Source organism: Mytilus californianus, unplaced genomic scaffold (genome assembly GCF_021869535.1).
Source record: "Mytilus californianus isolate M0D057914Y unplaced genomic scaffold, xbMytCali1.0.p SCAF_4, whole genome shotgun sequence".
Lineage (NCBI taxonomy): Eukaryota > Metazoa > Mollusca > Bivalvia > Mytilida > Mytilidae > Mytilus > Mytilus californianus.
Window position 1 is genome coordinate 48,140,031 of NW_026262690.1, and position 16,698 is coordinate 48,156,728.

General features: G+C 32.1%; 1 protein-coding gene across 1 annotated transcript; it reads right to left on the minus strand.

The window, feature by feature from the left end:
• Positions 1–700: 700 nt before the first annotated feature.
• LOC127738168 (tubulin-folding cofactor B-like) lies at positions 701–16,680 on the minus strand. Its single transcript, XM_052249304.1, has 7 exons — positions 16,491–16,680; positions 13,751–13,894; positions 10,337–10,430; positions 7,962–8,106; positions 6,577–6,632; positions 3,979–4,051; positions 701–2,604 (listed from the first exon to the last, which is right to left on the minus strand). Exons 1-7 carry the CDS (start codon positions 16,605–16,607, stop codon positions 2,481–2,483), a joined length of 753 nt encoding a protein of 250 aa, XP_052105264.1. The 5' UTR covers positions 16,608–16,680; the 3' UTR covers positions 701–2,480.
• Positions 16,681–16,698: the final 18 nt, after the last annotated feature.

Consider the following 16,698-nt stretch of genomic DNA (forward strand, 5'->3'; position numbering starts at 1 on the left):
AACACAGGTTATTGTCTAGGAACTAGAAAAATGCGTGTTTTTGGCCCATTTTTGGCCCCTAATTCCTACATATTTGGGCAATTAACCCAAAACTCAATCCTAGCCTTCTCTTTGTGATATGGAACCTTGTGGTACAATGTCAGAGAGATCCCTACACTTACACACAAGTTATTGTCTGGAAACTAGAAAAATGCTTGTTTTTGGCCCCTTTTTGACCCTTAATTCCTAAACTGTTGGCCCCATAACCCCTAAAATAAATCCCAACCTTCTACATGTGGTATTAAACATTGTCGTACAATTTCAGAGCAATCGAAATACTGATACACAAGTTATTATCCTGAAACTAGAAAAATGCTTGTTTTGGGCCACTTTTGGGCCCCTAATTCCTAAACGGTTGGGACCATCATCCCCAAAATCAATCCCAACCTTCCTTTTGTGGTATTGAACCTTCTTATAAAATTTCATAGAGATCCATTCACTTAAACTAAAGTTATTGTCCGGAAACCAATGTGACGACGACATCATACCATTATACGATCCCATAAATTTTTTTGCAGTCGTATAAAAACACAAGATTATGCCAAGGCATACCCAAATGGGTGCAAAATCTAAAGTGTGTTTAGCGTCTGAAAAAATAACCTTTGTCTCACTTCTGTTACTTCATTTTAGATAACACTCAATTCTTCAAAAAAACTAAAACTTGTGTGTAACATTATTTATTAAATACATAAGATATTGATATTAGAAACAAAAATCTTGGCATGCAGTAAGCTTTGCATAATGACAATTTTACTGAACACCAGTATTTTAGGAAAAAAATAAATTACAAAAACACAAAGAAACACACATGATTCTACAACCAAACCTAATTACTATGTAGTTTTCAACATTTAATGCTGGAGAAATATTTTCTGACATACAAAGGAATGAATACAATAACCATCCAGGAGCTTGCTAATTGTGAGTTGTATCATATAAGCAATGTTCATATCTGCTATGCTGCCACTTCCTGTCTAGGAAAGGTTAAAAGAAGTGGGATATAAGAAGTGCAGCATCTCCTACAAAATTATATTATTATTCGCAACAAAACATTCATATTTAAGCTGAATTGCGTTTTTATAAAACATTAGCCTAGGTTAAACAACAATGAAGCATCTATATACTCAAAAGCTAGCATAATGGAAAATATTTGTTATAAAAATGAGAAACAAGAAATCAATGATGTAATTATGATGTTCTTTCAGTAAAGATGCTCAAAATGAACAATTACAATATTTTAGGAATGACTATAAAACCGAGCAATATTTTCCCACTCCTTATAGGAATTTATTGTGTATTTTTGGAAATATGTTTACCAATTTTCACACCAAGTTGTCTCTGTACCTAAGTATAATTTACTAAGAATGTCAAGTAAAAGTTAAGTTTCTTACATGTTAAAAAAAATATCAAGCTACAAAATTCTATATTAATGTTCCCGATCCATTTGAAATCAAATCAAATATTTTGTCAGTAAGAAATTTATACCGTTATATAAATCGTCAAGAGATTTTCCAATGCATTCAAATGATAATATGTACTGCAAATTGAATAACAGAAATATGTAAAACAATTATAACACATGGAAAAATCATTAACTTTTAAAGTTTATCTAATTTACACATTCACATGCAATCAATTTGATCAATGTTCAACTTAAATCAAATTTTATATCCTAATTTCTATTTACAGTTCTATAATTTAATTCCAATATAACAAAGTCCATAAAATATTTCAGGAAGCTGTAGAACGACTAAACATTGATAGAATTTTAATTTCTAAATGTCTTTATCAAGATTTTTAACCAAGTGAGGAACAAAAGAATATAAAAAGAATTCCTCAAATTAAAAGTTAAAATTCCATGTATGAATTGATTATATTAATGGACAGTAAGATTTTTATGAAAATTGTCTTCATTTAGAAATTGCTAAACTCCATTTGAATATCGAAAAACAGATATACATATCATTTATACTTCCAGATATACAATTGACAATAAATAAGTTAAAAGATCTATAAATGTATAGAATGTATGTAAAAATGCATTTTAAATTGTGATTTCTTGAAATTATGTGCAAAGATTTAAACAAAATATTATATGTTATTTCCTTTTATTATTGATAATCGTTTTGTAAATAAACTAAATATAATTCTAATTGTTAAGATAAACTCTGTTCACTGTGAATGTGGCTTAAATTTGATTATATCAATAAATGTGCCATGACATATACATGCATACCTATTGTAGATGGATTTCACATGCTGCTACAAAGAATTAAACTGCATTTTAAATTCACAAAAAAAGACAAAAAATTGTTGCACAGGTCAATGGTTTGACAATAGTAATCAATTAATTTCATTGCATGTGCACAACTTATGATTGCATATTACTGTAAATAATATTAAAAACTACAGATCATTGGATAACTGTTTATATAAGACATTTATATTTCATCTTCATCACTGAAACCTAAATCTTCTTCAGGATAGTCACCAACTTCTACATTTTCTGGTCTCACAAATGCTCCATATTTGTCTGGACATTCAAAATATCTTTTACCTTTAACACTGAAAACAGAGAAATAGAAAGTTAAATACAGGACTGACTCTATAGGGCACTGAAAACAGAGAAACAGAAAGTTAAATACAGGACTGACTCTATAGGGCAGCACAAATCTTATCAAGCTAGTCAAATACTAAGTAATACTTGCATAAATGGGGTTCAACAGTCGGGTCAATAAATATACCCTTATATAATATTTGTAAAACTAACATGACTAATATAAAGACAAACTGGGCCAATGAATACAGCTTCCTAAAACATTATTTTTTACTCAAAAGAATAATGTAAAAAAAAGATAGATCAGTTCTATGATTCGTATGAACAAACAGTTTTTCAGGCAGATTAAAAATGCTAAATTTAGATTTGTGATGAAATTGCCAAAGGAATTTCCATTAAAAAAAAATCCTTAAATGCTAGTTACATTGCTAGATGGACGATTAACTACTCTTCAATTCTTTTTCTTTTTTTTTTGCAACTAATCAAAATTGATTCAAACTACAGTTTAAGGTATTCTTAATTCATGCATTCTATGCTGGACCAATCTATTGACTTTAATTAGATCTTAAATAATAAAGGAGAACATCTATTCTGGTGACACTTGGGCTTCCTGGGAGGCAGGGAAAAAGGAATTATTAAGCAAACAATATATATTTAGCTGCTTTAATTGGATCAAACAGTAAAACCACTAACTTAAGTAACATCTAAACACTAGCTTTCTTTAAACCATGGACATTAGTGTCAACTTTTGTATAGAAATACATTCAAAATGATTTTTTTGGTTCACCAATTTCACTGACGATGCCTAATAAAACAGCCTATATACAAATGATGTGATCTTTTTTAAACAAAGGTTACTAGGACTATGATATAACAGTAGGATTGGATCAATATTTACATTACAAGTAAGAGACAAGATGTAACTAGTCCTCATCATGTCATTTAAGGGGATTAGTGATTATGTTCATATGCTAATGCTGAAATGACATTGTTACATATTTGACAACTGCTTCATGTTTTATTTTATATTCAAAATTAGAAACAAATGCTCAATCTAGTCTGAATTCATGATGTTTAAGTAGGATGAGACTAGATCTAATTATTAATAAAATGTCAAACAATTTCAAAATGAATGTGTATTGTCTAAATATAACTTTACTTACTTGTTGCATGATGTAATTTTTTTATGATGATGAAAGCATGACTGTTGTGTGTGATTTGTTTTTTTAAATTTTTGATTCAAACTCCATTTACTATGAGGTATTAAAAATCTCATCACAGTCAGTATAATACAATTCTTTACTCTAGTAGCTCATGAGCAGAGCCAGTGGACAAAATTCTGATAATTTTTTATGGAGTCAGTCTTATATGAAAAAACAAACCTTCCATCATTTTTGCCTAATGGTTCATCATAGTGAACACCTATCCAATAACCTGACTGGAATTCAGTTAAACCTGAAAATAATTATGAAAATAAATTATATCAGGAACAATGCAGTTAAAATGATATTTCATAAGTGATCTTAAATATCACTTTCAGTACTTCTGTTGTTATTTATTGTACTTCTCTATTGATCAATTAATGACATTAAAATATTTTGGTTCTGTTTTAATTTGTGCTTACATTTCACATGAAAATGCACAATTTTTCTACTTTGTATAAACAGGAAACAAGAGTGCACACCCTGAAATTTCTCGCCTTCTTTACTAACCATTGATATTATGTTGATAGTCCTAAATGAAAGCTTTACTACAACTATTACATAAACTTAACATGATCCAAGAAAATGAAGTCAACGGCATATAAACCAAACGAGAAATACATGTACACCTTACAATCATTCAATACACTAAATATAGTTGACCTATTGCTAATAGTTTCTAAGAAACAGACTTAACCAAGAAAACTAAACATTGACCAATGAACCATGAAAATGAGTTCAAGGTCAGATGAACCATGCCAGGCAGACATGTACAGCTTACAAACCTTCCATACAACAAATATAGTTGACCTATTACTTATAGTTTAAGAAAAACAGACCAAAACACAAAAACTTAACACTGAGCAATGAACCGTGAAAATGAGGTCAAGGTCAAATAAAACCTGAGAGACTGACATGTACATCATAAAATATTTCCATACACCAAATATAGTTGACCTATTGCATAAAGTATAAGAAAAAAAGACCAAAACTCAAAAACTTAACTTTGACCACTGAACCATGAAAATGAGGTCAAGGTCAGATGACAGCTGCCAGTTGGACATGTACACCTTACAATCATTCCATACACCAAATGTAGTAGACCTATTGCATACAGTATAAGAAAAACAGACCAAAACACAAAAACTTAACTATAACCACTGAACAATGAAAATGAGGTCAAGGTCAGATGACACCTGCCAGTTGTACATGTACACCTTACAATCCTTCCATACACCAAATATACTAGACCTATTGCTTATAGTATCCGAGATATGGACTTGAACACAAAAACTTAACCTTGTTCACTGACCCATGAAATGAGGTCGAGGTCAAGTGAAAACTGTCTGACGGGCGTGAGGACCTTGCAAGGTACGCACATACCAAATATAGTTATCCTATGTACTCATAATAAGAGAGAAATTAACATTACAAAAAATCTTAACTTTTTTTTCAAGTTGTCACTGAACCATGAAAATGAGGTTAAGGACAATGGACATGTGACAGGTGGAAACTTCGTAACATAAGGCATCTATATACAAAGTATGAAGCATCCAGGTCTTCCACCTTCTAAAATATAAAGCTTTCAATAAGTTAGCTATCACCGCCGCCGCCATCCAGATCACTATCCCTATGTCCAGCTTTCTGTGACAAAAGTCGCAGGCTCGACAAAAACCTAAACTGTACAACTTTTATTTTTTCAATTCTCATGAAAAATTAGTTTTAATTGATGAAAGTCAGACTTCCGGTGATGATATGCAATGATGAAGTGTTCATTGTCTCTCTTTCTTCGTAATTCTCATATGACAAAAAAATAATAATTTCATGTTGGGCTTGCTTTCTTATTTCATTTGAATTAATTGTACAATTCAAAGTACATTTGTAGCATTTTTTTAAGTAATCTTTTCTTTAAGTGACATGTTTTTGCCCAATTTACACCTTTGATGATTGTTAATCTGTTGATCATTCGATCTAAGGGTTAATTAGTGTCATCTCTTCTGATAACACGTGTGCAACAATTAAAATGTTAACTTTTGCAATTTCCTTCAATCAAGACAATGTGTAAGCATAGATGAATCAGCTTATTTCCAAAAGCAATTATTTTATTCTTGAATCTTCGTTTCTGATGGCTTCAAATTCTTCACTTGATTTTTTTCACAAAACTAAAATCCACTAATTTAAGAACCCATGAACATGTAATTGCTCAAACCATGAAAATTGATAACCACGAATAAAAGTACTTTCACAGTACAAAATATTCCTATATTGGAAATGAAAAAAACACAATATTTCTACATTGGCAAAGAAAAAACACCCTAAGAAATGGATATCCTATCCCCAACAGATGGACAGTTCTAAAAATAAAGTCATTTGTAAGATGAAAACAAGAAAAGTGTCAATTCCTACCTAGTATATGTCTAAAGTATTGAGGACATAACAGAATTAGAAGTACCTGTTTTGTATTATTAAACTTCCAGGAACCAGTGTGCTCCAATATACAATTAAATGTATGTTGAATTTTTCAGCACAAGTCAGGATAAGGTATAGTTTTAAATTGAAATGACTGTAACTTTATTTGAACTTAAGACAAAGTAGCCATTAATACTTGAAATTGCAGAATTCAACATAGAAAGCAATGGGGCTATGAATTAGTGGTTTTCTTCCTTTTAGAACGATAAATGTTGATAATGATTGAAGCTGATAACAGTAATAGATAAAAGTACTCCCTCATACCCCCAGCTGCTTAACACAAAAAATTTAACATATTATTTTCCTTACCTACATATTTTACTGTCCCCCTTTTGGCAGGCTGACCAAGAGTTCTAACCTCGCATCTGAAAAATTAATTTATTAAATAGAACATTTCTTAAACATGAATACCAGTTAAGGAAGACATAGAGTCTGCTACAAACTGAAATGTATGGAAAATTATACAATAACATATATATAAATGGTCTACTATCATAGGTTTTTTCATAACTCACATGGAATCATAAACAATCCAACAGTTAAAAGATTAACTGATAGCTAGTGAGAGATCAGGCCCTTATATATTAAATGTGACATACATGTATAAGAAATAGCAATAATCTATCACAAATAATTGATCTAAAATGAGCCTAATGACAAAACTTAACATACAGTTCTGATAAGACCCTTATAACATGTATAATACTGATAAACAATATCACCAATATGTGACGTCACTAGTGAATGATCTTTGTATCAACACCTGTAGAAGGTGATATCGCCAGTGAATACCATTGTATCATCAATCTGTGGTGTCTCCAGTAAATCACCTTTGTATCGCCAATCTGTAGTCTCACCATTAAAACATCTTTGTATCACCATCATTGATGTTTCCAGTGAATCACCTTTGTATCACCGATCTGTGATGTCATAAGTGAATAGATTTGTATCACCAATCTGTGATGTCATCACTGATCCACCTTTGTATCACCAATCTGTGAAATCACCAGTGAATCACCTTTGTATCATCAACCTGTGATGTCACCAGTGAATCACCTGTGTATCACCAATCTGTGATATCATCAGTGAATCAGCTTTGTGTCACCAGAGAATCATCTTTGAATCAACAATCTGTGATGTCATCACTAAATCACCTTTGTATCACCATCAGTAAATCATCTTTGTATCACCAATATGTGATGTCATCAGTGAATACCTTTGTTTTGCTTATCTGTAATGTCACCAGTGGACCACTTTTGTATTCCCAATATGTGTCACCAGTGAATCACCTTTGAATCATAATCTGTGATATCACCAGTGAATCACCTTTAAATCACAAACCTGTGATGTCACCAGTGAATCACCAATTGGGATGTCATCAGTGAGTCACCTTTGTATCATCTGTGATGTCTCAAATGAATACCTTCTTGTTACCAAACTGTGATGTCTCCAGTGATTCACCTTTGTACCACAGCCTGTGATGTCAACAGCGAATACCTTTTTTTTCACCAATCTGTGATGTCATCAGTGAATCACCTTTGTATCACCAATATGTGATACCACCTGTGAAGTCATAGGTTGACAAAACACAGGGAAAAATACATTTTCAATTTCATATAATTTGAGAGAAAAAAACACCAATGAAATATATTGTATATGCTATCATTATATGATTGCTTTTAACATTTCCATACCTGTCACCAACTTTCATGGTTTCAGCTTTAGTTTTTTGTTGTAATTCTTTTTCTTTCTTTTCCTCTTCCTTTTTTTTCTGTTCTTCAGGATCCGTTTCAGCAAAGCGACCCATTTTATTTCTCTCTTTAAATGCTCTTACAGAATCTAAAGTCAGAACATAACTTGAACTGGTGATTGATTATAGTAAACTATTCTAATAGTTGATCTTTATTTCACTAATCAATTTAACAGATAAATTCATTTCTTGAATTCTATCACATTCATCTTTGTATTAACAAGCATTCTGAGAGTATTGCATGGCAATACATAGTCCCCTACCGGGTAAAAATTCATTTTACTGGAACAAAATAAATTCGTTTTACTGTTCTATAACTTGTCATGGTGTAAACAAAAAGTAAATATCATGTCAATATCTTCAAGCATGACTAAAAACAGTGTGGAAAACTGATTATATGAGTGAAAAAAACATTAGATATGTTTTATAGTTCTCTAAAATTAGATATGATGTAATACAGTGTATATCTATTTTCAAATTATAATCAAATATAATTAATAGTTCCAAATATTTTTTCTTTCATTTGTCACAAACTAATATAGATTTGTAACTTATCTATAAAATGTCAACAACATTTATCTTCACAATGTAATGTATTGAAATATATGCATTAATAAAAATAGATTATTATCTAATTAAAGGATTTCTCTTCATAAATTTTTCTTTATATATATATAGCATTCAGAAAATTAGTTTTACTAAATAACAAACAAACCTGCTAAAAAATTCTTCAAATAATTTAACAATGAATGTCTTTTAAAAAATGACTTATCTCCCTTTGTACAGAAATATGGTTTTACATAGTACTCTAACATAAGATATGGTCCAGAGTAATGGTCCATAATTCTGGACTAAATTATCAGACCGGAACAAAATTCGAACTTGATCTGTAACTTGTCATGATAAAACAATATACCAAATATCAAATCAATATCTTCAAGCATGAAGAAAATAAAATGAATTTGGATTGTAATTAAATATTTGACACATAATAGGTTTCTGACACCGAATAACTGTAGTCAAAGAATTTAGAATTGGTTATATGATTTAAATTTATATTCATTTTTATGCTTTCTTGCAATACACTATGCTGTTGCGAATTGACCCCCCCTCACCCCCCCCCAAAAAAAAATTTCTTTTCCTCAAGATATGGTCATAATCTCTTAAATAGATAATTTAAAAGCAGTGTAAAGGAGGTAATCCAACATTGTACAACATTGTACAATTTTGTTTTTGGATTACCTCCCTAAAACTGCTTTTAAATTGTCCATTAACCAGGAAACCCTTGTTTTTTTCCCCTTTTTTGCCCCTAATTCCTAAACGGTTTGAGCCATAACCCCCCAAAAGCCAATCCTAACCATCCCTTTGTGGTATGGAAACTTGTGGTATAATTTCAGAGAGATCCATACACTTAAACACAAGTTATTGTCTGGAAGTTACAAAAATGCTTATTTTTGGCCATTAATTCCTTAACTGTTGGTACCATAACCCCCAAAATCAATCCCAACCTTCCTTTTGTGGTATTGAACCTTATGGTAAAATTTCATAGAGATCCATTCACTTAAACTAAAGTTATTGTGCGAAAACCAATGTGTCTTCTGACGACGCCAACAACGACGCCAACGTCATACAAATTTTTTGCGGTCGTATAAAAACTTGATCAATTAACAACCAGAATAGGTTAGACCAGGTGAACCCTGTCTGACGGACATTACATCTTACTTGAAATATATGGAGCAAATAAAGTTATATTACTTATAGTAACCACATGGAAACTGAACATTTGTTTTATGCAGCAATTGGACATGTTGAACTATGAAAAAAATATTTGCCAGAGAGAAACTTCAAATCATAAGGCACTGGACACAAAATATGAGATATAAAAGTAAATATTTCATGGAATTGATTATATTGATGCTGCAACATCCCTATGTCTACCATGGTATTGGTTTTAATATCTCATGGCTGTACAGAGTTGTTTTTGTGTAGCATATGTTAACCCATGTTCAATGAATATGCTTGTAAGCAAGATGTTATGTATGCAATGAAGGGCTAAAATTATGTGTTGTCCATGCAGGCAAAGTACTGAACTGTCCCATCTGGAATAATGATTTGAATTTAATTTAAAAAAAATTTAAGATCAAGAATTACATAACTACAAAATCATTAATGATCCATGGAAATTAGGTCAAATGAACTTTAAACTAGGGGCATCTATCTGTATCATGATATTTTTAACCTTCTGACATGTACAAATTTAGAGATGGTTCAATCTCTGTAACTTTTAATATAATACTGCCTTTTTCAATTATAATTTACCTGTTCTTTTAGCATAATCATCCTCTTTCATTTCAAATTTCTCAACTTTAGATAAGTCTTCAAATTCTCCCAATTTAATTGTTGAATCTACCACCTATAAAATAAGCAACAGTTCAAAGGGGAGTAACTCAAACACTCCATATGACAAATAGACTATTTTCATATTACCAACTTTTGATTCCGGATTTTATAATTTTTCGATAGGTTACCTACTCTGTGGTAGGACATCCTGGTAGGAGCAACCAAAAGAAGTAAAATCAAACATATAATCGGTGCAGTTTGGCGGAGGGGGGGGGGAGTTTACTGTTTTTCGAAGATTTTGTCATGTATAGAAAACATCCAACAGTTAATTTCCCCCCTAAATTGTATCGATTGTATGCTTGATTTGACTTTTTAAGTTTGCTCTTACTTGACCGAGTACCAAGATGTCCTACCACAGAGAAGGTAACATGTGGAAAAATTATAAAATCTGGAGTCAAAAGTCGGTAATATGAAAAAATAAAATTGAGAATGGAAATGGGGAATGTGTAAAAGAGACAACAACCCGACCATAGAAAAGACAACAGCAGAAGGTCACCAACAGGTCTTCAATGCAGCGAGAAATTCCCGCACCCGGAGGCGTCCTTCAGCTGGCCCCTAAACAAATATATATACTAGTTCAGTGATAATGAACGCCATACTAAACTCCAAATTGTACACAAGAAACTAAAATTAAAAATAATACAAGACTAACAAAGGCTAGAGGCTCCTGACTTGGGACAGGCGCAATAATGCGGCGGGGTTAAACATGTTTATGAGATCTCAACCCTCCCCCTATACCTCTAGCCAATGTAGAAAAGAAAACGCATAACAATACGCACATTAAAATTCAGTTCAAGAGAAGTCCGAGTCTGATGTCAGAAGATGTAACCAAAGAAAATAAACAAAATGACAATAATACATAAATAACAACAGACTACTAGCAGTTAATTGACATGCCAGCTCCAGACTTCAATTAAACTGATTGAAAGATTATGTCTTCATCATATGAATATCAGGCACAATCCTTCCCGTTAGGGGTTTAGATTCATACCATCATAACATATATGAGAAGAACATAACCCGTGTCATGCCAACAACTGGCTTTAAAAAAAAAATGTGTTTAGTGCCGATGCAAAGACCCTATAAGTGAATCAATATTAGCGCCAAAATATGCAATCTTTAATGACCTGACAACAGTATCGTAACTATATCCCTTCTTAATAAGTCTATTTAAAGGTTTTGTTAGCTTCAGAGGTGAATACTGACATTTTTGTGCTTTATAAAGAATATTTCCATAAAAAATTGGATGTGAAATACCTGAACGTATAAGAAGTCTGCATGTTGAGCTATATTTACGAATGATGTCTTTATACCGATGATAAAATTTAGTAAATGTTTTGACTAGTTTGTGATATCGAAAACCCTGGTGTAATAATTTTTCAGTAATACATAAATTTCTCTCGTTAAAATCTAAAACATTGTTACATACACGAGTGAATCGTACAAGTTGAGATATATAAACACCGTAAGATGGTGACAAGGGAACGTCACCATCTAAAAATGGATAATTAACGATAGGAAATGAAAAGTCTATTGACACCGGGTTACTTTGGGTATAAATTTTTAAGCACTATTCCTGTTAAATGTATCTATTCTTTGGCACATCAGAATATGTCATAATGATGACTGATTTTTTAAATTAACAAGAGGCCCACATGAGCCTGTATCAAGCACATGGTTAGCATAAACTTTTTATTTTCAAGTATAGTTCCAATAAAACTTCTTCCTTAAGACAAATCTGATTTCACTTGTAAATATCAAAGTATTAATACATTGTATTACTTGCCACAGGCCTTGAATACCACTGTTTGGTACATATGATTGACAGAGTAAGGATGGATGAACAGATGAGGATAAATCTATATGGCATTATGCTCTTATCAGATCATTGGAAGGGGGCATAACAAATTATTTTGTACTTAAACATTTTTATCAAAGTAAATAATACATGACACATGCATGACTACATCATCGTAATATGAGATATATTTCATATTTTGTGCATTACTAATCAAATATAATATCATCATATATCAAATTCCAATTCTTTTACTTTTAGTTACACATTACCCCAGATATAGATTGCCACAGCAGTGACATCTTTTCTATATCTAAAGCTCTACAACTTCATATATGAATTGGCCTACCAACTGCTTTAATTTTGAGCAACACTGATGAGTCTTATGTAGATGAAACACTCATCTGGCATACAAAGTTATAAGAATGGTATCTTTAAAAAGTTTTTACAACCAATGGGTCGATGCCACTGCTCATGGATGTTCTATTCCCAAGGGTATCACCTGCCCAGTAGTCTGGTATCTTTGATGAGTTTAATGCCACTGCTTGTGGACGTTTCACTCCCAAGGGTATCACCTGCCCAGTAGTCTAGTATCTTTGATGAGTTTAATGCCACTGCTTGTGGACGTTTCACTCCCAAGGGTATCACCTGCCCAGTAGTCTAGTATCTTTGTTGAGTTATTAAAAAGTCTGGCATGCTGTAATATTGGAATAATTTAAAGGGCAATCAACTTTGAAACTAGGGTCAACTGGAACATGTAAGGTGCACATGTTTAGGTACTCATCTAAAAACTTAAACCTAACTCCTAGGTCAAGTAGCACTCTGCCAATGGGCATCTGATTTATACTATAGTATGTCTAAAATATGGTAACCACAGGTGACTTCATCAATCACTCTTGCTCGTGTTAAATGAATCACTATAAAAAATACTCTTATTTAAGGTACAATGTAAGACCAATATCGATGTCAACTAACCAGAGAGATATTTCAGAGTGTATCACTTCATCAATAATCATCTCCAAACGTGACTTTACAAAGAATTACCTTGTGAGAACTGTACAATGTATGTCAATCACATATTTAGAAGAAGACAGCTGCTTTTGGGAACTCAAAACACATGCCATCATTAAAAAAGATGAGTGGCTCAGGGGTTTATAAGACACTGACAGGACATGTGAGCCCATAATCCTGTGAAAGAGAGGCGAAAGATTCCAAACGAACATTCAAACTCATAAGTTGAAATAAACTGACAACGCCATGGCTAAAAAAGAAACAGACAAACAGACAAACAACAGTACATAAAACACAACATAGAAAGCTAAAGACTGAGCAACACGAACCCCACCAAAACTGTGAAGATCCTGAATAACATATGATGATACAGTACTGAGCAGTATTATGTACAGGTTGGTTGAATATATATGTCTTTGTAAAAATCTTGTAAACGATGTATGGAATTATTCATGTATTAGTCACAGATATATTAGCATTTCTAAAATGTACACAAAATGTTTCCTTGTTTCCTTGTTACTTACATGAAGACGACAACCATCATCTACAGGAAACGAACCAAACATAACTTCATCATTGTCTATTTTACTCAGAAGCTTGTTGTCTTTACTGTATAGCTCTAACTTCATGTTGGCTGCTTGGGAACCAGTTAAAAGCTCTAATTTGTTCTAAAAAATAATGAAAAAATGTTCCTGGTGAAATCTATTATTCATTGTACATTAACAAACTTATATCATTTTAATTTGTCTAATAAATAAGTAAACAACACAGTTATATCTCAAGAATATTTTTCATTAAATGATAAAAAAAAGTTCACAAATGCCTCTGTTATGAAAGTTACTTGTCATTCTAAAATAAATTTTATATACAGGAGTCATAATGATCTATTTCTCACATATCTTTACAGTGCTCTCCATCCTGATCAATTCATTTCACTTATGGGAACAAAGTAGCCTTATAATATAAAGAATGTTATGTCATGCTGTTACACCACTATCTCAGGTTAACATGGTTAAGGGAGGGTTGAGCTAACAAAAATGTTTGCCCCTGCCACGTTCATCATCACAGTGCTTGTTCTTATTCAGAAGCCTGTAATTCAGTGGTTATCCTTGGTTGTTGTCTGCCATATTTGTTTTTCATTTGTTGGTTTTAGCATAAATCAGGCTGTCATGGCTGTTGGTTTTCTCTTTTGAATTATTTAACATTTTGTCATGCCTGAGCCTTTACTAAATTTCAATATATAATGACCTATAGTTGTGTGGCTCTAACATAGTCAAATCTGACCTTTGACCTTGGAGTCTTTGTCAGGGGACCTTGCAGCCTGACATCTCATTTAATAGGGCCTGTGACCTTTAACACAGGTTTATTGTTAAGCATAAATCTGATTTTCTATTATAGTCGATCATTGGGACACCACTAGGCCCTTACCATAAAAGATATTGTAAACACATTGATATCTTTGTAAAATATTTATCAAACAGCAAAATATCTGTTTGGGTAAAGTCTTCGCTTACATCTAAATATTAATGACAAGATCTCAAAATGAGGTTATTTTGGCAGTAACTGCAAGAAGTTTAAGAAGCCCTGATCTAATATGTACATGTAAGTCAAAACGTTAAAATGTAAGCATGACATATGCAAGTTAAACTATTTTGCGTGAAAACAGGAAACGAAGTCGGGCGGGACATGTGAAATTACAAGCGCTATTATTATAATGATAAGCGGGATACAGGATTCTGACAATACAATAAGCGGGATCTGGGACCAGATCCACCCGCCCATGAGACACCCTACTTTTTACAATATTTGAACAAGAAGTTACACCCATTGTCATGCTATGCATATCCCTACTCATAATTCAAAGCATCAGAAACTGAAAAGCAGGAATTAAGTGTCTGACAGATCAAAATACTATTTCGGATGTAACAATAATAGGGTAAAGCTGTTGATTAATGTTCAGTAGAACCAAAGAAATGTGTTACCAATATATTAATTTATACAACTATTTCAAGAAAAAATTCACCTTATTGCATTCCTGTAAAAATAATATGAGGCAGGTGTAACAGTAAACCAATGTGAAAGTATGCAGTGCATAATATTTACATGATACTTTTAGTCACGAGATAAATATACAATAAAAAGGAAATCACACACTTTACTTCTGTCAACTATATGATCTAGGGAGCTGGCATAGAGTGCGGGAGGTAGTGACGGTATAGGGTCCGTTCGCTCCCAATACACGTTCGCACCCTATTTTTATTCAAATACAGGTAAAATTATCAGATGTTTTTTTAGATGTATATATGTATATTTAGTTTATATTTCCATGAATAAAAATTCGGAATTAATAAATGAAATATTTTTTTAATGATTTGATGAATAAATATTAATTTTGAATAATTGTTTGAATGTATGATATCATTGTGAATAAAAATAAATTAAATTTATAACAAGTTCTTCTTTACCCTCAAGCTTCTTTTCATATGGAAATAGATGCTCTATATTGTAAATCAGGATAGCTGTAATACAACACCTAATAAGCATATACATTTTTGTATCTATAAGTACATATATGCTAACTATATTTTGCACCGAAAATAGGACATACATGTATCTACATGATCTAACTTCAATCTTCTATACACATGGAAATAAAAGCTCAGTAGGTACTTATAGCTGATATACAACACCATGAACATCTAAAAAACATGTGATTTGTGGCCCGGTTTTTGTTTTTCTTCGTTGTTGTTTATAGAATGGCACTTTATTTTGAAACAATAAAGAAACTTATTTATTGCAAAACACTTACTAAAACTCGATTAAAAATTATCCAACACAAAACCAATCAAAAGGGTGCGAACGTGTGGGGTGCGAACGTGAAAGGGGGCAAACGTGAATGGGAGCGAACTTGATTTGGTAGTAAGTATCCCCTAACATGTCAAAAGATGTGAATATTGTATTTCCTATTCAGTTCAGTCAGAATAAATATGTCTAATAGAATGGGCCAGCCATTCAGTCTAGAACAAAGTAGGTTTCTTATCTATGTCACATCAGAATGTTTTTGTCATGATATGCATCTAATACTTGCCACTGAACTTAACAAGAGGATTGTAGTTGTGGGACAGAGAAAACAAGTTATCTGGTGTATCTTATTATATTAATCATCTTGGACCTTAATTTGATTACAATAACATTTGCTCTCACATCAAATGATTTTGGGAAAGACTAAGTCATCATCAAGAAATTATTGTTTACATTAGCTACCTTCAAATCTGCAACTGATAAATCTTTTTGAAACCTTCGTTCTGTTCCAAAAGAATTTGCTGAGCTTGTAACATTTATAGTCACAGAACTTTGCGTGATTACAGAAAACTGAGACATTTTTGAAAATCAAATAGAAACAATATTCTAGAATAATCACAACATAGACATGTGCTTTGAACTCGTCTAAACGAGATCACGTTCATTATCA

What these genes read in the sequence shown, in the direction of transcription:
- LOC127738168 (XM_052249304.1), bottom strand. Translation starts at nt 16,607, where the DNA reads ATGTCTCAGTTTTCTGTAATCACGCAAAGTTCTGTGACTATAAATGTT. An exon ending in TATCAGTTGCAGATTTGAAG is followed by an intron (nt 13,895 to 16,490) that starts GTAGCTAATGTA and finishes ATTATTTTTTAG; the next exon opens with AACAAATTAGAGCTTTTAAC. An exon ending in TGATTATGCTAAAAGAACAG is followed by an intron (nt 8,107 to 10,336) that starts GTAAATTATAAT and finishes TTCTGACTTTAG; the next exon opens with ATTCTGTAAGAGCATTTAAA.